The sequence below is a fragment of the Amblyomma maculatum genome, chromosome 1 (assembly GCF_055883805.1).
Source record: "Amblyomma maculatum isolate TAMU_Amacu chromosome 1, ASM5588380v1, whole genome shotgun sequence".
NCBI classification, from domain to species: Eukaryota; Metazoa; Arthropoda; class Arachnida; order Ixodida; family Ixodidae; genus Amblyomma; species Amblyomma maculatum.
The window spans coordinates 343240551-343265235 of NC_139344.1; the positions used below are offsets into that span (position 1 = coordinate 343240551).

The following is a 24685-nucleotide window of genomic DNA, read 5'->3' on the forward strand; positions in this document are numbered from 1 at the left end:
TGTGAAATAAAATTCAATGCCACAGCAAGAAAGCCAGCTGCCCTTCAGAAGTACCCCGACAGCCACAACCTTCCCCTTGACTACACCACCGTTTTTCAGGTAGAGCCCACTGCCCATCCACTCACTGTCCCCTTTGTCCGGCCACCACTTTTAAACTTCCATCAGCAGACAACAATCATACAGGTGTTCATCACACAAAATATTACTGTGATGCAAATGGTTTTGGGTAGTTTTTCACGCCCTGTCGCTAATGCGAACGTTCTGCATGCTTCGGAACATTTTCCTGGGCCCTTGAAGGCGAAACAAAAAAAAATTTGCCATATTTTCAGTTAACTCAGCATTAAGTGCATCTTGAACACTATACTCCAAGAATTTAGCCAGTGAACCAGTCTGTTGCTTTATTTTTGCTAAAACAAAAACTATTCTGGACAGGCTGTGCATGAAGTCATAAAAAAAAACTGATAGGGTTAAATACATTTCTGAAAAAAAAAAAAAAAAAAAAAAAAGAAGAAAATGTCGTGCCAAACAAGTCTGAAACATTTTGATTTAGCTCAAGAAGACTTGTGTAGCTGTTTCGAGTCATTTTGTGTTTCGCTATTAGAGGCAGAAATCGACAGCGCTAAATGGCATGAATAACAGCAGGCGAGAAGGCAGCGATGTCACCTATATCTACTAAAATAAACTACACCAAGGTAGTGCTTTCGCACACATACTAGGTCTAGAATAGTTCCTCTGCAAATATTTAATGTGACCTGCCATGTTCATTCTCTACAGCTTGATCCCCGACATATCTCGCACGGAGATAGCCAAATAGTTCGGCACACACAACACTGCAGTGAATGATGATTACTGGGCGGCAACATAAAGTAACAGTAGCAGGAGCGCTAGAAACGCACACTCCACAACAACGTGCTATAATCTTGCGTGCAGGCAGCACACCTCACAAGGCCTAGCGTGCTTAACTCCAGACTCTTCGCTGCCCTGCCTGATCGTGTTAACAGTGCGCTATAAGTACCATAACCTTTCAACACGATCAAGGAGCAGCAAAGCAGGCCTTGCGAGACACCCAATGCCTTTGTTCAGCCAGGTTAGCGTCGCACCAAACGTCAGTTTCCTCACATGGCACCAAAGCAGTGCGGTGGCATTAAGAGAAGCACTATTTGCAGGTGCACAATGCAGCTTCGACATATCAAATGTTTCATTAATGGAGGTTCGATAAAAACTACCAGTAGCGCTATAGTTTTGCACATAATATTTGGGGGATTCTTGATTTGATATATCCAGGATCGGATGTAAATGAAAAATGATCAGCAAAAAATTGCCTTTTGTTTGCCACAGCGCTTGAAGCTAGTGAAGTCTTTAATGCAAACTAGTCTGAAACATTCCGCAACTTTAAAATTTCTCAGTAAACAACCTGTGTCTTAATTCGAGCTCCCCCTTCCTTAGAGATATAACCCAAAAATGAAGGGCCGTAATTATCACAGAACAACACAATACAGGTGGAACGATGAGGTCAAATACCTATAGATTTCTAATATGCTGTGTGAATCTCCTTTTAATATTGTAAGCAAAGCAGAACAGCTGGGTTCAGCTACTATACTGCACCGAGAGACTGGGCAGGGATGGACAGCAGGAGAGAAAGTAATACAGCAAGACCCATCAGGATACGCTTAAATAAATACTCTTTACTTTGAAAAGCACAACAAAGTACAGCATTGAAGTAAAAGAAATTGCCAAAAATTTAGCAACTTCATGCTTGAGCTCTACAGAAGAGCCACATCGGCATCATCAGGCATGTCGCCCTCAATACTTGAGTTTCGCGGCAATGCCGTCATAGGTCACACTTCCGTGTAGAGCCGTGGGACTCGTTCTTGCTTGGGTTCGGAGTTCTCTCCCATCGCCAAAGAAGGCCAGCCTGCCACTCGTGTGGTTGCTTGCTAGTGTGGCACAGTGCATTCGTGTACAGCAACTCAGGGTACAGCTTGCAATAAACATCCTACGCTGTGAGAGTTAGTTGTGTGCTGTGCCTTAGTAGCAGGCGGCCGCATACTTTGGCGACGGGGCTTAACCTCAGCAACCACCTTGCTTGGTGCTGGCCCCGGACCTTTTGCTCACAGTGAGAGTCGTGAAGAGCTGCACAGAAAAAAAGAGAGAGAGAATGCAGCAGACATTTACTTAGCAGTACCAACATAACACAAGTACCCCTAATAGTTGATAAGTGCAATTACTGTCTCAATTAATTAAACGAGTTGTTAGTTAAACAGTAAAACAAACGATTCGAAGTGGCAGCTTGTACCAGCCTGGTTAATTAAAGACCTAAAGTCTTAAGGGGGCGTACAATCTTGATTTCACTGCAAACCAGGGAAGCGATGATCCCTCAAAGCAGTGAGATGGCATAGCAGGGCAATTTAATATGCAGAAACTAAAAGATAATCGTGCCAATAGAATGTGACTACAAAAAGAAAAGCTGCATGCTATACGCAATTGTCACTGCAGTGAAAGAACCATAACAAGTGAGAAAACCAATAATGGTACCTCAGCGCATGTAGGGTGAATTCCAATTGTGGCGTCCAAGTCAGCCTTGGTGGCGTTCAGCTTCATAGCAGTAGCAAAGCCCTGAGTCACCTCGCCAGCGTCAGGCCCCAGGTAGTGGAAGCCGAGAATGCGATTCTGAAAGACAAGGCAACTTCCATTCAGTCATTGAACGAGAGTGGGTAATGATTGTCCGTGTGCACAACCATGCAGGTTCATCAGGACTATCAAAGCTGGTCTTTACAGCATTTGTTCCAAAACAAGATTCCATTTGGCTCTTAATGTCATGGCGATTCCCACTCTTTGGTGTCTATTAGTGGCTGTCAATCACATCCGACTTATCTGTACGTAACATTAATTTTTTTTTCCAGTTTTGACAGCTTTTGCTCGCCACTGCTGTTGAAACTGTTTATGATAATTTCTTCACTAATATAACGGCTTTCATGCTTACCTATATCACACTTTGCTTATCTATGCATTTACTTTCTCCATGTAAAATGTTGAAATAAACACACGTGAGACTGTGCCTGATAGTAAGGCCTATTAAAAAGCTTATGCTGACAAGCATGATTTTAGTTTTTAAATCGGCCACAAGACCGTTCCTTCAGAGTAAGTTTGGAATATTTCTACAAGACACTTCATTTGATACAGTACACTCAAATGTCCATACGAATTTTATGCTTTGATGCAAAAAGCACAGTCTGCTTATGAGTTGAGCCAAAACATATATCTCTGTGTTTATTCACACACACAAAAAAAGTCAGGTACAGTCATGTCATGATCTTGGAGGAGACCTCCTTTAATGAGACTTGGTTTGGGTAGGACCTAAATCTGAACCTGAAACTGAGGCTTACCTGAAGCAAATCTTAAATTAACAAGAGTCTACAAAAAAATGAAACAACAGGCAGTAGTGGATAGCAGCTAATACTATGGGGAACGATCTCACATCGTCAACCTTTACAGTCTGCTTTTCCCCAAGACCTCTGCGGTAGTTACTCAATCACAAAAGGACGCCAGCATCCGCCTTTTACATCAACTATCGAAAGATGGCGCCAGCACGGGCCCTACAGACGGCTTCGACACTGCACACACGGGGAGAAGACTCGTCTTTGGCATCAAGAACAGGTCTCATGTGGACGCATCCCCGTGGGCTCCGTTCTGGCCAGCAAGGCGAGGCCTAGCAGAGACTTATCCCGCTTGAAACTCCGGCCTCGGAGTTTATCCCCTGCCCTAGAGTGATCATTCGCCTGTAACCTTGCTGGCGAGTCAGACCTATTCATTAGTGTGTTTTACTGCTAGCTGGCACCGTTGTTATTTCCAGAAATAAATGCCTGTGTATTGTTGGCACGTGTTGTTCCTTTATCGCCAAGAGCACAGTCCGCAGTTGTCGGCTTGCGCATGGTAGCGTGCGTGATCACAGGGTGGGGTGTTAGTGGTTTGGATAGTCAGCCGCGACTAAGCGGGGATAACCCTATTTATATCCGTATTATAACCCCACAGTACAGAAAAGAGTGAAAGGTACCGAATGACCATGAATCAAGAGTGCCATGCCAATCTTTTTTTTTTCTTTTATGAAAGTATTTGAAACAATAGTGAATTGTTACAAATGTTTAGACGTTCGCTATTACAGGATAATAGGACACTGCTATAGCAAGCTCAGATATAGTGAAGTGAATTTCCATAGAATTCCTTTTCGAGGCTACTGTACATTTCTGTTTGTTTTTAGTACACAAATCTTCAATGAACACAGATTATAGTAAAAGCAGCTGGATATGGCGATCTACTTCTCGCGAAATAATCGCGGAATAATGTCTTCACTGTCCTCGTGCAGTGCAGGTTCAAGAGGCTAACATTCAGATTCAATGGATACCTGAAATAACAAAACTGCACTCTTTGAGTTGCCTTAACAACGAGGCTCGCCAGCTGTCCAAAGGCCTTGGGACTGCAAGGCAAAGTACGCGGAGTGTGCGGAGGAAAAATTAAAAAAAAAAAAAAAGGTAAAGCTGGCTATGAACGTAAATAGCAGTAGGCCATGCATTTAATGATCTTCAGTGCTTGCCGACAATGATGTCACTAAATATTTTTGGGCATGGACCAGAGCACTTACGCTTTCAGACGCATAGAATTTACAAAAGGTGAAGTGCTCACTTTGTTGTTTTCACCCATTTACAACTGTACCATCAGCATAAAATTGAAATAATTCGGAAAAACAAAAAAAAAAAAAAAAGAAAAAAAAAAAGAAAAAAAAAGAAAGACTGCTAGGAGACTTTTAGTGGCTAAGGCGGTGCATGGGGCATACTATATAGAGTAAAAATTTAGGTGCTAAAAACGTTTTGGAGGAGTTCAATACAGCCAAAGTTTGTCATAACCGTGTTCGATATAATGTAGGTCTTGACTGTGAAAAGCTCAGTTCCGTACCAACTTCGCGTTTTCTGAACGCAATTCATCACTGAGCACATAACCGTACCCCAACATTTAAGGTAAAACAAGAGTGATGACAAGCATGGTATCATGCAGATCAACAATAAAATTCCATGGCCAAAAAGTGCCCTGTGTTGGCCGTGAGACGAGAGAAGCGGGCTTTAAACTTACGCGTTCAGGGATCAGGCAAATTATTTTCAAGTAGCCTGCATCCGTTCCTCTTTTTGGAAGAGTCCACTCCAGTGGCGTGAAGCTTGTATGGAACACCTGCGTTAGGAAACCAGAGGAGCCATAGTCATGAAGGCAGGCTGTGTCTTGAACGTCCATAATGAAGCTGTTGTAGTCATTTGGTTTTCCCTAATGAAAAGGACTCTGAAACTATTATTGTAGCGAAAGCTACACTACTGTAGGTTTTCAAGCTGTCGGCGTGGCACCGTGGCAGACGAAGAAGAAAAGAAAAAAAAGAGGTAAAAGATGAGAAAGAAGAAAAAGAGGAAGAAGATGAAGAATAAGATGAGGAGGACAGAAAACTGGGTAATCGGTAGAGGCGAACGACACCACCAAGTTGCTAGGACGGAATGTTCGTTCGAACGTTGTGACGGCGGCACATTAAATCCAGGTGTCCGCAAAAAAATTTGCTGCAAAACTCGCAGGTTTCGCTCTATCACTAGGTTCAAGCCATGCTTAAACCCCCACATATTTTTTTTACTTGAGGCAGTTGCAATAGCATCACATCATGACAGCAAAGCATCAACATAGTGTTCTAAATTTAATGTGAGCGAAACAAAAAAAAAATATTCATAGGCAATGAATGAGATCCGTGCAGCATACACATGTGTGTACTGATTTTCTAGAGCATGGTACATGATTGTTACGACCTAAGTTGAGAAAGGAAAGATGTTAATGCTAATTTTTGAATTTACTGCATTGTGGAAATTTCCTCCCGGATGATTTAGACCACATAGGATGGCTAGTAGCCATCGACTTTTTATATTGTTCTGCTAACCAATCAAAACGAAATCCCTTTTCTGATGCTTGACTACATCAAACAAGGCATACGCAATGAAAATCTTGACTTATAATTACATCTGATGTTTATTCTTTCAGCAACGAGAAATAGCTTGAACGGCGAATTATTTTTTGCCATGAAGAAATTCTGTGCAACAGTCACTGCAGATTTGAGTTGTATCCAACTATGCGTATTTTAAGATGAGTTAAGATTTATGATTCGTCTGTGTTTTGCTCATTTAAGGTGCTAGCTTCTTCAGAGTAAAATAAATTTTTATCAGGCGCACATATTTTGCTGAAGCAAGATTACAAGCATCACTAAAATCACTTGTTTACAATGCTCGGATCAAGCATTGTTACTAAGTTGTCTGATGAGGGCCTTATGAGAAGCAAGAGCTCCACAGAACACTGTTCTCGCTCAACACAAAATGAGTGTGCATGCAAGAAAAAAGGTGTGCGCACCTCAATGTTGTCCTCACCAAACTTGGCAATGGCGTTCTCCTCCGAGTATCCGATGCAGCCATACTCAATCGGTGTAAACACAGTTGTAGGCACGTTGGTGTAGTCACACTGCAACATTAAACAAGTAAAGTTTGAAGGGACACTGAAGTGCTTTTTTTTTTTTGTCTGCAAAACTTGTCAATCAAGCCCTGCATACTTCTTTTTTCTTTACTGTGCAAGCATTTGAACTGCAGCATGTCCAGTCTTGTCTGCACAATACAAAGCTTTTACAAAGATTAGGAGCACCTGACTACATTACCTAAAGACTAACATACACCACAGGGAGGTTGTAAGTAATTTGCCTGCTGTTAGTTTCTATGTAAAACAAAGTAGAAGTTGAATGGACCAATTAATTTATTAATGCTGTCCTTCATGTTCATAACATTTAGGCCAATCCAATGCACTTGACTGTGCTCTTACTGGCTTCTAGAAATTTTTCTGCACGCAGGCGGCGTTGCTTAATCTTTTGTATTTCAATGGCAACATACTTATGTGGTCAGCAAGGTATGGCAAAGTTATTGACTATACCAAATAAATGAAGCTCTGTAATTACATTAATGCTTCCACATTAGCAATGGTGAAGCAGCATTACGAATGCTATTTCAGCTTCACTTCTCATCCAAGGCCAGTGATCGGTTAATACTTGCCAGTCTCGTTGCAATCACTAGGATACAAAAGTTTATAAACTGGAAGTCAAGAAATGACCTCAGAGATGCAGAAAAGTGATTCAAGGTATGTTTTTACAGATGTGATTCAAAAGCATCAAGCTAGCCTCAAAGTTACTGGAATCTGTACTTGAAAGAAGGGTGAATTTCTTAATAGCGCTTGTTATGGTAAAAAGAAGTTAAAAAACAAAAAAAAAACAACCTAGGCCGGTGGCTGCTCCAATTAGAACTGCACACTTCGTCAGTGCATTACAGCGCTGCGCCTCTTCAGGCAGCACACAATATCGGCCCAATATTGACACTATGTTGGCAATGTGCTGACCCTATGTTGGGTCAGGTATTGCCAGAACAATACCGATATTGGCCAATGAATTGTGCTGCCTGGGATACGAGACAATAGTGTGATGCCTCACCTGGACGTCGCTGCCGCCGTAAAGCCTGCGTGCCAGCAGGATGCCCGCCTGGATGGCGACGGGAGTCAGCTCAGGGCGCCCCTCGAGAACGTCGCCCACGGCATAGATGTGAGGGACATTGGTCCGCTCGTTCACCGTGGGCAACTTGCCGTTCTTGGGGTTTACGTTCACTCCGGCCTCAGCCAGTCCGAGGCTGTGTGTGCACGGCTCGCGCCCTACTGCAAACAGAACCTGCAGCACCAGCAGAGGGCGCATTTTTAAGTTTGCTCCAGCTAAATGTGCCCGCTTTTGCAAAACAAGCTTTCTCCCAGAGGCATCTTTCAAAGCAGCCAGGACTAAACACAGGTGAATCGCCATCAACTTTCAAATATGCTGCAGGAGAGAAAATACTAAATTTTTTTTTAGCCGCAAAAACAGGTTTTAAGAAATGTAACTGGATTTGAAACCTGCAAAGATACTGCAGCCACACAAAGTCCTGAAAAGCGAAAAACTCAAAGTTCTTGCTCATCACCAGTGCACTCTACTTGGCATTCCTTCGTGAAAATGGGAGCCACGTTAAGCATGAAGATAGAATGCGTTTAATTTAGTGTACCATTAGATTTTGCTATAAAAGGAATTGTCAAGGAGATATTGCTGGCCAAGCTTTTGATTAAAAAGTAAAGCATGACAAAGAGAACCTTCGTTAAAACGTCAAGTTGGGCTAGTTGGCAATTTCTTGTTGGTGTCCCTTGTGTTTCGTGTTCTTTGTGTCTGTGTTTTTACCGCTACAAAATGATTCCGACAAAGAGAAGGTGCATAACTAAAACTTAAACAATATGCGCCATTCAGATATTATTATTAGTAGCAGCATGCAAAAACCATTCGGTAGGGGCATGCGAATACTGAAATTTTGAATATGAATCAAATAAGAATATGGGAAAAAAAATTACAAGGGTTCAACGCCGCTGAACCAAATATTGAGTGAAAGCATTAGCTGCGGGTGACCGAGCGTTCTTCTCTTTTTCTCCTTTCTCAGCCCACATATAAAGCCCCACTTTAACCAACCGTTAGAATGTGTTAGTGGCCTAGAGGGGTAACATGAATGCCAGGGTCCTAGCAGGCTGATTCTGACATAACTGTCCCATGTGAAACGAGAGACCCAAGTTGGCAGCTTCTGCCAGCCCACATGCCAGGCTGCCAGTCACGTGGGGTGTGACGTCATGCGCTGCGCCGTGGCTGCGACCGCGCTACGCTGACCACTTCAGTTGGTAGCCCAGCTCTCACCCTAGTGTCACATGGGGTGTGACGTCACAGCGTCACGTGGGTGCGGCCGCGCCACGCTTAAGGCTCGAAACCTAGAGTAGTATTACTTTCGCAATAAAAATGTCTTCGAATACTGAATATCTAATCAGCAAAGAAAAAAAATGTGTAAAAACAAAAAAAAAGCCCCAGCAAACACTGGCCATTTTGTTTAGTTACATTTGCAAACTACCTTGTCAATTGTAAAGTAAACTTGAACTTCACAACAGTGCTTACCCTACAGAAAAATCAAGTACAAACTGTATACAGCCTTCAATATCGAAAAATTCTGAATAGTATCAAACTTTTTAATATGAATGATATAAAAAATGTATCTAATTGGCATTTGAAATTTCAAATATTCGCACACCCCTAGCGTGTGGTTTGCTATTGAAAGCTTAATCCTGCAGTAAAGCAAAACTCACCGTGTTGAACTCTTCAACAATTTCAGCCCCATTTGCATCAGCAGTAACTCTCACCCTTCCAGGAGAGCCCTCTTCCACCAGCTCCAACTGAAATTGAAGAAAAAGGTCTACATTAGAACTGGAAAAGCCAACCAAATAAGACACTAAAACGCTTCCAAATTGTCCCATGAAGAAAAAGTGGACAGCTTTGCTCTATAAGCAGAGTGCAAAATGACAGCCATGCTGCTCGTGGCTGGTTTGCCTTTCACATTTGGGACTGAAGCCAGTCGCATCAGCAATGCAGTTGCCTCGTCACGATTTCCTTTTCCTGCATTGTTTGACCCCGCTGCCAATGCACTGCGACACAAACGTGGGGGCAGCTCCAAGAGTAATTTTTCTTTGGGTTAATGAGCAGTCAAAAAAACATGCACGAAAAAGGATTTACTAGCCCCCAACTTGGTAGGCGACATGACCGAAAGCGCACTGTTTGATATTTCACACTAGCAAGTCTCTTCTTTACTTTTTGATATCTTTATTCGCGCTTATTTGAAGCAATATTTGTGCACACTCACGAAATTGGTTGTATACTATGTAGCACTATCAACCGTTTACTTGTGCAGTGCACTGCTGCATATACTTGTGATGCTGATTTTTTTTTTTTCAAGTAATTTTCACGAGTCTTCAATGCAAGGTAAAGACAGGGTGGATGGAAGTGTACGCTGTGAAATGCGTCATCAGATGATAAAGCAGCAAATGATGCGACGTCTATCTGGAAGAGCTGCACATTGCCAGAAGAAAATGTTGTGAATTCAGCCAAAGAAGTGACATACAAAACTGCGATGCTCACTCAATGTGATGACGGAGAGCACTACAGGTCACATCTGGCTGCAATATGCACACATGAAAGGTGCTTGAAATGCAAAAATTCCCGTGTTGAAATAATTTATCAGACTGCAAGGCATACCCCCAAGCTGAACTCCACATTGCAACTGGCTATTAGCAATCGTTTGCAGGAAGCACCTGGCATGTACATATATTATGGTGAGGCTACCCAAAAATAACAAAATATGCCTCTGCCCGTGCCAGCCTGGCATGTATGGTTGAACCCGGACATAAACCTGCGAGGCACACACGTATGCGAGCAGAAACTCTGACCACACGTGTACCACACGTGTAAACAAGGGATGCTTTAGGTGCACCCTCATATGCCACTCTGTAGGCTAAACCGGAGCACTAGAGCACGCATTGCCCATCTCGAGCACCGAGCAGCAGAAGTGCCGTTGGATCTGGGGCTCGCAATAAAGCTGCAGCAGATGGTAATTGGCGGTGCCACCGCCGATCATCAAGAGCAGCAATTCTGTTACTGGTACCCTATAAACACAATAACAGCTCAACTAAAAATGGGTCAAATTGATTTCTATGCCGCTTTCAGCAGCGAAGAAGGCTGCGCAAAATTCTAGAGGGCACTTTGGACCACTAAAGTGCGGTAGACAACGGGGAATTATGAAGAGCATTTCAGGATCCGGGGCGTGGCGCAGTTGGTAAAGCACTGGGCTGGGGATCCAAGGGATGGAGGTTCAATTCCCCATGGAGACAAGGTTGATTAATTTATTTTTAACTCTCGCTCTCGAAAGCATCACACCTCTGCTGACAACCTTCTGCCGACAACGATGAGGCATTAAAGGCTTTCCCCTTAATAGCCACAGTAAGCCTTCAGTCAGCTGGCTGGCTTCACCGCATGACCACTGTCAAGTGGTTCGAACAGGAGTCCAAAGACACTCAGCCGACCCGGCTCCAAGTGGGCAAAGTTATCATCAGAGCACCATTACGAGAAATGCCCCCTTCAGGAAGACTGTGCGCAGTTCGATATATTGAATGTTCTGTAAGTGGGAGTTTGACAAAAACGAATAAACACTGCTATACTTTTGCACGAAATTATGTGATTTCCATGGAGATATGAAAGCAGTTCGATATAGCCAATAATTTAATATACCCTGTTTCGATATATCTGGGCTTGACTTTACCTGCATTAATTCCTCCCAGATAGCTGCAGCAGCATTAGTTTTCTGACGACTACACAAGAGGATGCCTTTTCTGATGAAGGCCACAGACAGTGGAAGAAATTGGCATAAGCTGGAGAATAAAAACAGAATTGCAGCCACAAAAGCTAAATACCCTTACAGAAGCAGATGAGCAGCAGCCTCTCACGCGGAAGCACAGGGAAACCTTTATTTCTACTTATAAAACTGTGCAATTATTTCCTTAAGTCGTCTAGCAAGAGATTTGATTTAATTGCCTTCTTAACTAACTTCAAGTGAATAATTCTACGGGGTCTTATAGGCTCATTGCCACTTGACTCAAATGCCCTGTACATAAATGGTTTTGGAGTGAGACAGCTATGGTTTATGCTCAGTGTTCCAAAAGCTGACACATACAACTAACTCCCTGCAAATCTTTGGTTGATAGCACGTGAAACTGAGTCATTTACGAACCTTTGGCAACAATTCCGTTACGCTCTTTATCTTCAAAATGCATTGAATGCGCTCTTGGTTGCCTGTTTTTTAACACTGGTTGCTGACAAATGCACTTTCACACTTCGCTATGGTCCTAAACAAAGTGAAAAGAGTTATTCACCTCTGACCCAGTTTTGCACACTAGGCACAGGCAAGCAGTAGAGCCCTGCTGTCAAAGGAATACAAGATTTTCTGGTTGTAATATAACCAGGTACCCTAATGAACGAACTAAAGTGGCACGACCACGCTCAGTACAGCAACATACATACAACTCTGCCTCTGAAAGAAGTAAACGCATGCAGGAACACTCCACAGTGCAGTCACCTTGGTAGGGACACAGGGACGGATGAATCGGATGCCCTCTTTTTCCATGTGCTGGCCGATGCGTTCTGCCATGTCTTGGTCAAAGCCCCGCAGCAGAATGGAGCGCACCATGACCGTCACCTCGAGCCCTATGCCCCGAAGGAAGCCTGCGCACTCCAGTGCCACGTATGATGCACCAACCACAAGAGTCTTCCCGGGACAGTAAGGCAGGAAGAACAGGTCATCGCTGCACAAGTAAATTGGGGCTCCGTCAGGCATTGTAACACTCGTGTGAAGTCAGATGTGAGCATGCGATTACAGCAACCTTCAAGTTTCTTTAAAACGTGGCTGGATGCAGAGCCTACCTTGAGATTGCGTACTCCCGAGCACCAGGAATATCTGGATAGCGTGGCCGTTCGCCCATGGCTAGAAGGAAGTCTCTGGATGTGATGAACTTCTCCCCACCCTTTTTGTCAGTCAGCTGTTGAAAAAAAAAAAAAAAAAAGCAAGAAAATTTCAGTCATCTGCTTGAAAGAGAATGAAGGACTGCAAAATAAATTCTAGATTAAGGACGACACAGACAAATGCAGAACTAGTCTAAGTGAACTGTCTTTATTCTTTTTATGGCTATAACTACTCATAATAACCACCCATATGAAGAGACATAAACAAATCTATTTTATTTTTTTTGACATGCACTTATGAGCACGCAATGGTCAGAAAATGGGGGGGGGGGGGGGCACTAGGGTTGCAAAAACCTTGGTCCTAGCAGTCTTGATGCTACTGGCAGCATAAGAAGGTTCATGCAAAGCCCTCGTTTCTATATGACACTCGCAGAGTAACAAATTGCACTCTGTTTGCTGCAATGGTCAGGTATGGCACTAGGAAATACTCTCAAAGTAAGGCTAGACATTGTAAAAATATACGTGAAAGCATATGCCTAAAGCCAAACATCTTGTAGGAAAAAAAAATAAAAAGGGAAAGACAACTGTTGCTGTAGCTCAGTGAGCACTGCACGTGATATAATATGGACAAAGGTTTGCGTCCAACTCACAGCATGCAGCTGTCTTTTCTTCTCTCTGTAAAATTATGTTATGCCTAAGTTAATTATAAAGTTAATTTTGCCCTCTCAAGATTTTCATTTAAAACAGTACCCTCGTGTTTTTCTTGGTCTGAATGACCACTGTCTTCTTTTGTAGCAACTTGTGACTTGCATTTACAATAGAAAATGGCATCAGCAGCTGCAACTTAATGCACTTGTGTGGCAAATGTATCTATTCTGTTACGGAAAAGAAGAGCTTAATTATGTGCAACTTGGGAGAGTTGCAGCCTCCACTCTTGGTCAAGCTGTACACGTGACCAGTGGGGAATTCTGTACTTGGAAAATGGAGAGAATGCTCGGAGTAAGTGGCTCCTTTGAACATAACATAGCAGATAAAATCCGAAAGCAGAACACATAGAAACAAAAATCTCAACCTTCCAGGATTTTTTTTTTTCCTTGAATATGGACCTGATGAAAATGCAGAGAAGCTACATTAAGCAAAATTGTCAAGGCGGTGCTTTGAGTTGCAACACTTCGGCAAGAAATTTTAGTCAAATTTTGCAAAGGCTGCTTTTTGTTTCAACAAATTTGCATAGCGAAATACATTAAGATATGGATTAGCCTTTCTTTTTTACTGCCCTGCTTAAGCCTAACTACAGATGGCTTAAGCCCTGCTTAAGCCATCTGTTATGTTGCTGTAAAGGTCAAGCAAATTTATTTGAATGTTAATGTTAATTTTTATTTTTATTATTATTTTTTTAGAGACTGTAGGGGGAGACCTCCAACTGTGACCAAACAAGGAAGACATTGTCAAATGAACAGTCATGGGTCAAGTGGCAGACCAAGACAACTTAACGCCTTTATAGTGAATTATAGTGAAACCTCTCAATCCTACCCCCATTTGGTGTAGGCTCAACAAATTATTGCAGGGAAGGTACGAATAATGCACAATGGTAACACCTTCAAATTTTCTTCTCTGCTCCTGAAAGCAACATTATGTTTTGCTTTCAAAATAGATTAAACGTATTTTTAAAAAGTTTTCATTTACAAAAGGATTATAAATTATAATTTAGGATTACCTACATCCGTGAGTGACTACATTCAAATAAATAAATGAGTTATCAAACGTGGCCTTTTTACCTTCAGCTTGTGTCGATCCACAAACTGTGCATATGCGTTGATGTAGTCAACACCAGCCTCCCGCAGGCTCACACGGTACTTCCAGTTGAGTGACGCAATGTAGTCACGAACATTGCCTCGCATCGTCTCCCACTTAAAATGGACTGTGTGATTGACATGCATGGAAAGAAAAATTGTAATGTGAATTGAACTTGTTCAATGAAAATGAAGTCTAGTGCACGCTCATTTCAGGCACTTGTCAATTTTTTTAGCATGATAGCATTACAGGTCCTGTTCCCCAGAAAACCTGGAGTCACCGTTGTGAATGAAAAATCCCCATACAATTGAATCTCTTTATAGTAAAGTCACGGGGATCAGCAAAAATATTTACTATATCAGTTGTTGGTAATGACATGGTCCTGAAGCTGCTGTCTGGAAGTTAAATGGCTACTTAGTGAACAAGTCTTGTTGCTCAATGAAAAAAAAAAAAAAAAACTGAAATAGCTTCCATGGCTCTCTTATCTTCTCATGCAATTTTTTTGAGTTACAAACATTTCTTACATCTAGTGGAAGTACCTCTTAAGCATGAGGATGTGGCTATGAATACAACCAAGTTCAATTTCATGTGGAAATCAAAGCCTTGCATGAACATGGTGTCACTTTTTGCTGTTTCTGTCTTTTAAAAGGCAATAAATGATAAATGCGCATTGCAGTCAAGTGCTGCAAGACCGCACACGCTGCACCTCCACTTCTTGCCTTTGCTGCCTCATGCTTTGTGCTGCACAGTGCTGGGAATGTTTGCGTGTTTCTTCCCCTGCCCTATTTCTTGGTGCACTTTTACTCTCCCTTACTTTCTGAACGGACCGCGCCGCCTCCTTGTTATGTTTGTAGACAGCTTTACTTTTTTTTTTTTTTCTACGCGCTGCGTGCTTGCCCTCATGGCTCTAAGGCCTTCGTAAAGTAGGCTTTTCCTGAACGCTGCTAAGACTGGTGGTAAAGCAACTTAAAATGACACTCAGTATTATTTTTGTTTTCAAATACAAAAAATTCTTTTCCTCGCGTTTCTAGGTAGTGCACGGGCGCCGATGTCATATCCTGGGAGTCATCACCGCAGCCAGGCGCACTTTACTATAACCAATTTTTACCAAAAATTTCTTTACTATAAAGGGGGTAAAATGTACAGTTGTCTAAGGCAGATGAACTGGGACTTTAGTTTCGCTTTAATATATCAGAGTTTACTATGCGGGGTTCTAATGTACCGCCTGTACCCTTCAGGCATGTTTACACAGCTTCATTAAAGAGGGGTTTTATATGTCAGGTGGTCACCTGTGCTATAACGTCATACCCTTAACGGCAGAGCTGAAGCGTCCCCCATAGCTTCTTCCAACATTAAATCAAACTGAATTTCCTATATTTTCAAACAAATCTGACACAAGACAATCCACTACAATTCTATCTGCTTCTATATTTGCTTGCGGCTTCCAAAATGCTTCCTTCCGTACTTGCCGTCTCTTTCAAGAGTGCCAGAAAAAGGTTATAGAGTCACACAGCAAAAGAAACATTGGTGGTGAATCCACACTGACACGCTCAGGGTTATTAACAATCATTTTACCAGTTCCTGATGGAGCAATTAATTTCTTTTGAACTCCAGTTCAAATGAAAGGTTAAGCGCTGCAACCGAGATAAACCTATGACAGTTCAGCAAAAGTTACATTCAAAGCAGAGAAGAAGAGAGTGTAAATGAATTTCTATGGCTCGCTTCTTCAGTATTTTTAAATGCTACACTCATAACTTTTTGCATTTCGGACATAGTGTCCTTACCCCAGCGTGTATTTGTGCATCAATAATTCTCATATTTTTCCCCATGTGCCTTGCCCACATGGGATTGGCAGAATGTGCAATAAACTCTTTACGTGCCCTGCTTGAGCATATTGTCACGAGAAGCCTTCATCAAGAAAATAGAGCATCTCATATCTCATTACTCGCCATCTACGCAGATGAGTCAAAATGAAGCCTTTAGGCTTCATTACACATACCATCTTGAACTTCCCATCCAAAACTTTTCGAGTCCAAGATGCCTTGACCTGAAATGACAACAAAAAACTCCTTATCAAGAGGCAAAAAGATGAAAACCCGCTCATGCCTAGTGTCCTACAGGAGACTAATTTATGGACAATGCTAGCTCTAAATGTTTAATGTATAAAATCTTGTGCCTGCTAGCACAGGTTCAATCAGCTCAAAACTTTTCCTCTTCAAGCGTTACCATGTGTGTATTCAGTTCTGCACGTTGTGTGTGGTCTGAGAACATTATATAACTCTGCAAAGGAAGCAAACAAGGTGTTCCCCACTGCCGTGAAAAAGCCGCTATGCATGATGACATATGTGACATCAGAGACAATGTCCAACAACACACAATGCATTCGCCTAGTGTCCTATGCATGTTATACAGCTAAAAAAAAAAGAGAAAAAGAAAGAATAAGAGGAAAATCAGGTTGAGAAAAATGTAGCACGAAGATAATTCTGAGCTTTGAAGTTAAACATTTCATATTAAAAATTATTTTCATTATTCTTATACTGCCTGAAGTTCGGAACATGCAGTTTAACCCCTTTGCTTCCAAAGCGTGATGGAAGCAAAGTGGTGTGGTGGCAACCAGGCCAAATTTCCAGAATCCTGCGAATCATTGTCTACTGGAAAAATCTTTAGGTAGATTTAAAAAGAAAAAAAGAAGAGATGGTGCTCCAGAAAAAGGTTCATTTGTTTTATTAGCCCCTCATACATAAAACGCCTTTTGGTACAGGTCGGGATGCTTCATTTAATTTTTATACTTTTATGATCCGACTATTCTAAAAAAAACAAAAACAAACCCTTATAAACAAGATGACTGTACTTCTCTATTAATTTGCATATAGTTCGGTGAGGAAAAGCTCTCTTGTTTCTTTTCAACACTAACATAATATTGCAGGGATGCAAGAAACTCAATGCCCTCTATAGTACATGATACTATAAATATAGAAGACTTGGGAAAGAAAAGAAAAAAAAAATGGCCGCTAATAAATCCTGCTTAAAAGCGCTACATACTGTACCAAAAAAAGCTACTAAAAGATATTTTCTATATAGACTAGAAAGTTTATCTGTCTGAAAAGACAATTAAGGAGGCTGTACTCCCCAGATACAAGTGGAAAAAATCAACTCTGGCTTCATCCCCAATGCATGTAAAAGATTACAAATGGTGCCAATTTGTTAACCAAATACCTTTAAATGCTGTTAAATCAAGCTCTGATGTGGATCAAGATTTGAGCATGTTTTCAGAACAGAACTAAATCAAAATGGTTCAGCTGCAATATTTACATGGCAAGTTATTGATTCTTTGCAGCAACCAAAGCTGGAAAAGACAGCGCAGAACACGGCGAAGTGAGACGCGCAAGAAACCAAAGAAGCTAATGGGTTTAACTCTTTTTTTTTTCTTTTTTTTTTTGCGGTTTGCATGAACTGAAATATGGCTGCATGACTAGGCATTGAAGACCAGAGATATAAAAATGCCAAATATATAACAATCACATACCTAATAATGCAGCTCGATGCATGAGCTTTTTTGGTATGCAGCCAACATTCACACATGTTCCACCCAAACCTGTGATGGGAAAACAGTGAAAGGAAAATCAACAAATCAGGTATCTGCAGGCACCTTTCAGATGCTATTTTATGTCACAGCTGTTTCAAGACTTACCCCATGACGTGCCTTTTGGTGTTGGTTTGACAAAGTCACAGACAGCTACCTTTTTCCCGAGCCTAGCAGCTTCCTGTGGGAAAATAACAATGCCTGAATAACTGTTTAAAAGTAATACATACACATGAACATACCCTCCTTAATGGGAAACACAGCAAATAAAGTACCGAATTTGGTCTAAGTTTTCTACTCCTCAATTTATTAATTGTTTCGTGACATTTGGGCTTTCGTGTGTATTGTGACGAGATATTGTGATGAAACACGCTGTGTAAGTCTAAGAAATGGTGTTTCCTTGATGTGTGATGGTCAAATTTTGAGTGAATTGCACTTCTCATGGTCACGCCACATTGTGAATTCTACCTGTTTCCGAAGACAGCACAATCTCTCGTACCCCCCTTGAGAGGGGAGATCAAATCAAAGCTTTCGTTGGTTCAATGCTGCATTTCTCTGATCAAAAGCAAAAGTATGTGAGGTGATAAGCCAGGAAAATCCAGAAATAAGCCTTCTTGAAGTTTTATTTCTCAGCTTTCCCTTTTCCTGCACTTGCTGTAACTCATCCCTACGGCATTTCATAACCAACAGCAGTAGAATGATTGTTTCTTGAGCCCGGCTCCCAAGACTTTGAAGAGTGCAGCAATGCGATTTTTTTCTCTGTATATAATGTAATAGTCTTTTTAAACTAAAAAAAGAAAGCACTCAAAACACTGAAGGTCCACAGATTTAAAAAGAAATAAAAACAAAAGATTCCGACTCCTACATGCAACCCACATCAGTGTAACTAGCAGTGCTGAAAACAAAACTGATGGAAGAGATTCAGTACAGCAGAGATTGTACAGTACCCTTTTAAGAATGACTGTTCTACATGCCCACAGTGCGGGAGCTATCAAAGTACAAGTTGCAAAATTTAAGCAGCTCAGCCCAAGTTGTGTCCGTAATCATGGTTCTTCTTTTCCTCAAAACAGCAGAGCTTATCAGTTTACAGCAGACAATTGAACATTGCTTTCCCCAATGTTCCTATAGCATTACATTCGTCATCATTAAAGCGTGCTTCACGGAGTAAGGCAAATAGGAACACATACTCAGATGAACACAATGAACACTTGTTCATTGTTTTCAATACTTTACAGTAAGCACTGCAGGCTTACCTTAGAAGCAGCTAAGCCCCCAGATCCACCACCAATGACCACAAGGTCATAGTCGTAGGAGACACCGTTGACCAGCAGCTGCCCCAGTGCGCCTGTTTGATGGGCGGTGGCAGTGTCCTCGCTGCCACCAAGGAACTCTCCACCAACAAACACCTGAGGTACACCGGACAGTCCTGTCTTCTGACTCAGTGCCTCCTGGATCGGTGGCCCATAGCCTGGACATGAACGGAAGCTCATCATTTAGAAAGCTGGCTGTGGAAGTGCATTGTAGAAGTGTTTCACAAAGTGCCACTTGAAGAGTACCCCCTTCAAAGAGAGAAACATGCTGCTTGCAATGATCCTCAATACAGTTACTGAGGTTCATTTGCAAACAGCCTGAGGCGGGCTATCAAATGGCACTTCACAGCTAGTGATTAGGAGTGCCTGATCAGGTCCCGAAACAAGTGGCTACTTGCTGAATACAGCTGCCATAGCCCACAAGATTCAGAACCTTTAATATTGCATGACTTGTAGGAGATAGTTTTTGTATTTCTGGCATACTATGAAAATTCTGTCTGCCTGAATAGTAGAGCTCAACAACCACCTTTTAACTTGACCAAGCTGCCTTTACGAAAGATACAATAGCCCTGAAGTCAAAATGAAAATAGCAACACCACCACGCTGGTGGCGTCAAGCTGTGCGGATATCGTTTCAGCACCTACCAGGCTGACATTCTCACTGGACATGCACGCTGCGTGCACATCAGAGGTAGATACCCTCACAAACTGAATAAGTTGCAAATTAAAGCACAAGAATGAAAACCGGCCATATCTAGGTACAAGTAGAGCAAGGAAAAATAAGCGATAGTAGGTTCTACATGACAAATGTGCCAAGACAAACAAGGGTGCCCAAATCCCGGGACAATAATACTAATAATAATAATAATGATAAAAAAAAAAAAAAACACGTCACGGGAAACTGCAGGCGGCACTAGCACAGCTCGACGCTCGCTTAAATCGACGTCCGCGCAGCACTGCTGCAGCTACCGGGAGACATAACAGCTGACGAAGACGACGATGATGATGGTGGTGCAGATGACTCGGGTGACGGCGGTGACACTGGCGGCGAAGTCGGCGTGCTGTCATCCCCTTTCTGCGCAGACATCCTCGCGGTCAAGGTTCAGCGGACCGCTCGGCAACATTCCCGACCGAATATTGGATGCATCGCCAGGCTTCGCGGTAGCTCGCACATCCGGGGAGAAACGAAAGAAAAAAATAAAGGTTGACGGGGAGCTCCAGCGTAACGCAGTATGTAAACAGTTGGTCGGAAGAGCGCGTGACTATGCAATGGCTGCGCACATTGGCGTCGTCTTTAGTGGGCGCAGGAACCAAGGGGTGCCGACCGAACAGCTGTCGATAGTACTGAAACTACCGCGCCGAAGTGGTGCAACATCTGACTTATCAGATTCGCCGCAGACTCGAAACGGCGCGAGGCGACCCGAGCAACTGGTTTTGTGTGTTACGTTTTGAATTGTCGTGACAGGTGGCTGACTTGCGCACACCGTCCCCCCTTTATCGGTTCCGTATTCAATGAAATATGTCTGGTGCAGTTAGCATTGATAACCAGGAGGACGCAAATGAAGCTTTTGTGAAGTGACGTAAGAACAGGGAACGCACGAAATCATGCATCGGGTATTTTTTTTTTTTGTTCGTCTGCTCTTTAAAAATAGTTTGGCTTACCCGACAGAGCACAACGTCATCCTGGTCACTTTTTGGCGTGTCGCCAACCCCAAAGTTATCTTCTGCGATACCAACGATTTTTATGCACGCATGTTTCATGGATAGAAACCTGCGCAAATGTAACAGGAAGGTCGTATAACAAGCTTCATCTCTTTTTATCCGAGAGACAGTCCTCTTTTCAAAAATCGCCCACCAATTAATGCACAATGAAGGGCTGCATGTTTCCGACGCAAAACCAGAACAGGTGCGCGCGCCAAGGCCGCCACGGCTTAATTCGGTGCGGCAGCTGACGCGATCAGGGAGCAGGCGAAATGATTCCCAAACAATGCCCTTCTAGGCAGGACAATACAGCGACGGTTCAATTCACGAGAATAGCGTCTGCTTCCAGGAAAAACCATATCATTTGAGAAATTACTATCGTGGCGTACGTTTCTTCTACACCGCGTCAGCAAGCTTCAAATGGCTACTATAGAGTACACCTTCCTTCCATGCTTAGTACTGTCAACGGTATGTCAACATTCTGCCAAATACAGTATAGTATGTCAACATTCTACCAAAATACAACCTTGGATCCGATATATTCGTCGCTCTCATACCAGCCTCAAGCGAAACGCCTCGACGCCACAGCTATAAAGCCATCCACAGCACGCTCGAGACAGGTACACGGGCTTCTCTACCAGCAACGTCAGTTCAGTTCAGTCGTTCAGTCGTGTCCGACTGTTCGTGACCCTATGGACCATGTCACGCTACGCTTTCCGGTCTCTCACTATCTTCCTAACATCACATAACTTCATCTGCAGTGCCTCGAGGATGCCATCTAACCATCGCGTTCGCTGCCTACCCCTTCTCCGACGACCCTCAACCTTTCCCAACATCAAATCTTTCTCCAGCGACTCCTCCCTTCTCATCAGATGACCAAAGTAGCTGAGCTTTAACTTTAGAATTTGACCCTCCAATAAGCAGTCAGGGTTTATGGTCTACAATATCGACTGATTTGATCTTCTGGCAGTCCAAGGAACTCTCAAGAGTCTTCGCCAGCACCACAATTCAAACGCAACGTTACAGTGTCTTAATTATATACGGGAACAAACCGAGACAGTTGTGTCTTCAAACTTTTCTGTGAAGCTCGTCATACCGCGCCGCCGCTACGAACGGGCTTAAGCGAAACACACCAGCAACGCCGCAAGCACTGCTGTCCTCGGCCGTGCCGTCGAAGCCCAAGAGCTCGTCCGAGAGGCGTGTCGAAGCCGTAGGTGGCGGTGCTATGTCCAGCGCGGATTCCTCGACAGCCACATGACAGCAGATGGCAGGGAGCAGCCTGGGCATGCCCGGCGGCCGCGGGCGAGCCGCCAAGAAACCGCGCGCGGTTCCCACCACCACAGCCACATCGATCCTCGACGCCTCAACCGCTCACTCCATGCACGCCCGCCGCCGCCGACGACGGCACGTTCGCCAAGCGCCCACCATACGTTGTCCGGGCGACCGGGGAACGCGTGCGTGAACCCGCGACACACCATCTCCGCCCTCGTGACAGCATTGACGCGCGCCGGTGGTGAACGCATATGTTCAACGACGACGCCACGAGAAGTCACGTCACGGCCGATGGCGCGCTGGAGACATCTTGGAGGGAAGGAAATAATCGAAAACGACTTTTCTCCACGCGCCGACTCCCCTAGTCTCACTTCTTCGTAGTTAGTTCAATAAACAAAGTTGGCATTTTCACTCTCGCTCGCTCTACTTTTGAATGAAATCCGATCGATACTGGCAGTTCGCAAGCACGCCAAGACTTTGTATTTACGCAATCTGCCGTAACTCCCAGAACTCCTTCCATATCGGTCTAGTTTCGGAATCGTGCGTACCTAAGTTCAAGCAGGACTTTTTGTTGGGCTAGTTGGTGCAGCATTTTTTAACAAAAGGACAAAGCGCTAACGACAGTTGTCAGTGAGCGCTTGTCCGTGTCCTCTCTCTTGTGAACGTACCTAAGTTACCGGTAACGGCAATTCGCACGTACTTTGTTTTGTACGTCGCAACCTTCGAGCATTTCCTGATGCCGACAACTGCGCTTCATTTCCTATCACCTGACTGCTAAACATAGCTAATAAGGTCCACGCCCATTAAAGATCGAGTCTCTCTTCGCGCCCAAGAAGAAAACAGCGCAACCTGCTGTTAACACTATACTGCCGTTATCACAGCCTGCTGAAGGGAGGAAGATGTTTTGCAACTTCGGAGGGAGGGTGTGTGTGTAGTGGGGCCCAACCCAGTTTCCGTTTTAGTCTGAAGGCAGCTGTACTGCGCCTAACACCTCCGTTCGTGGCGCATGTTTGTTGGCGTTCATCCAGCAGACACCGCGTTGTCCGTTCCTTTACTTTTTTTTTTTTCTTCGCAGCAAGTTTGAAATCGCAGCCACGCGCGCTCATGCAATAGCTCGTTTAGACGCGCAGTGCGACGCGACCTTGGCCGGAAACGTGGCCTAAAAAGCAAGAAAAAGGCATAACCCGTTCATGACGCTGCCGCTTCGTCGGGACCCGCTCGTTGCGAGCTCTTGGCTTCGCGCGAGCCAGGAACTTATTTCCGGGTGTCGGCAATATCAAGGAGGAAAGCGGGACATAAATCGATACCGCCTCCACATTTCGCGGCTGAAAGAGCTCACTTCCGAGTGTACCTTAATCACCTGAAATCGTAACTGGTCTTAGCTCCCAGTTGGTTCCTATTGGAACCAATGACAATTAAGTTGGAACTAAATGCGGACCAATTGGTACCAGGTGGGAATTGTTCCATAAACCAATACCAGTTACGATTTTCACCACGCTTTTCATTATTAATGCGAAAGCATTACTCGCTATGTTCACAGATTTCTGTGCGCAGACCGTGTCCGCAAAATCGTGTCTGCAGCAGTTGTAATTGAGAAGTGGTAGAGGTCAATGAGTGGTGTCAATCAATAGAAGGTGACGTAATGTGTCCGGAAAAATAATTAGGCCAATAAGTTAATTATGCAGTTAATTAGAATACCTGGTTCACAGGAAAGGAAAGGCGCAGTATCTGTAACATTGTTCTGTGGACACCTCAACCGCGCCGTAAGGGAAGGGAGGAAGGTGGGAGTGAAAGCGGAAAGAAAGGGGTGCCGTAGTGGATATGTCACGGATGTGACGTCACGCAGCCGGAAGTAGAGCTGGGCATAGGAAGGAATTGGCGCGCAATTTGAAAGTCCCAAAGACTAAAATGGGCAAACAAGAAGCGAATTAAGCAACTATGCTAAAATTCCCCAAAAGAATTTCCTTATTTTATCAGGATGTCATGGAGTCTCCTTTATCCCATAAACTCTTGTTTGTAACACTGAAAGTCCGCGATAACTCCGTTAGCTGTGGGGTCCCTCAGTATTCATTTGTTTCTTCTTGCAGTGCCTCAAACAAGGAAACAATGGGTTTAGGGATAGAGGTAAGGGCTATTAATGCACCGTTGTGGAGGCCTCCAAAACAAAACTCTATGGAAATGGTTTCATTATGCCAACTGCAGGGGCAAATACACTCATCATGAGGAGTGGACGCAGGTTGGCTTGGGCTGGCCTGCCCCATAATTTGGTCTCGGCGCAGTGCTACGCGTGCTGCCAGACTGTGCCTAACTAAACTATACGAGCCCAATGCTGTCCAGCCTATGTCCGTTCCTCCTTTTATGCGAGCAGCGGATTCGACCGTGCAGTCGACATGACGACACCACCGCCACGACGGTGCATATCAACCCTCACCTTTAACCCCATATGCGTTACTGAGTCATTGTTAGCCTTGAGCAGGCTGACTGACGGTGTTTATGGCTGCGACCGGCTACCCCGGCCACACCACCTCGTGTGGAATGACTTTGCCCTGCAGTTTTGAACGAGAGAAACAAGATGGCTACACAT

At 43.6% G+C, this 24685-nt stretch overlaps 1 protein-coding gene across 1 annotated transcript in view; it reads right to left on the reverse strand.

Annotated features, from left to right (window-relative positions):
• Positions 1-1665: 1665 nt before the first annotated feature.
• The window catches only part of LOC146207623 (thioredoxin reductase 1, cytoplasmic-like), a 28790-nt gene continuing 5770 nt past the window's right edge, over positions 1666-24685 (reverse strand). Inside the window, exons 3-15 of the mRNA XM_084589253.1 lie at positions 19073-19287; positions 17928-18000; positions 17763-17831; positions 16236-16283; positions 14221-14363; positions 12404-12519; positions 12060-12285; positions 9244-9330; positions 7541-7771; positions 6424-6531; positions 5125-5220; positions 2536-2670; positions 1666-2133 (exon numbers count right to left, since the gene is read on the reverse strand). Coding sequence (XP_084445379.1) covers positions 2071-2133; positions 2536-2670; positions 5125-5220; positions 6424-6531; positions 7541-7771; positions 9244-9330; positions 12060-12285; positions 12404-12519; positions 14221-14363; positions 16236-16283; positions 17763-17831; positions 17928-18000; positions 19073-19287 — 1610 coding nt within the window. The 3' untranslated portion in view covers positions 1666-2070. The remainder of the gene's footprint in view (positions 2134-2535; positions 2671-5124; positions 5221-6423; positions 6532-7540; positions 7772-9243; positions 9331-12059; positions 12286-12403; positions 12520-14220; positions 14364-16235; positions 16284-17762; positions 17832-17927; positions 18001-19072; positions 19288-24685) is intronic.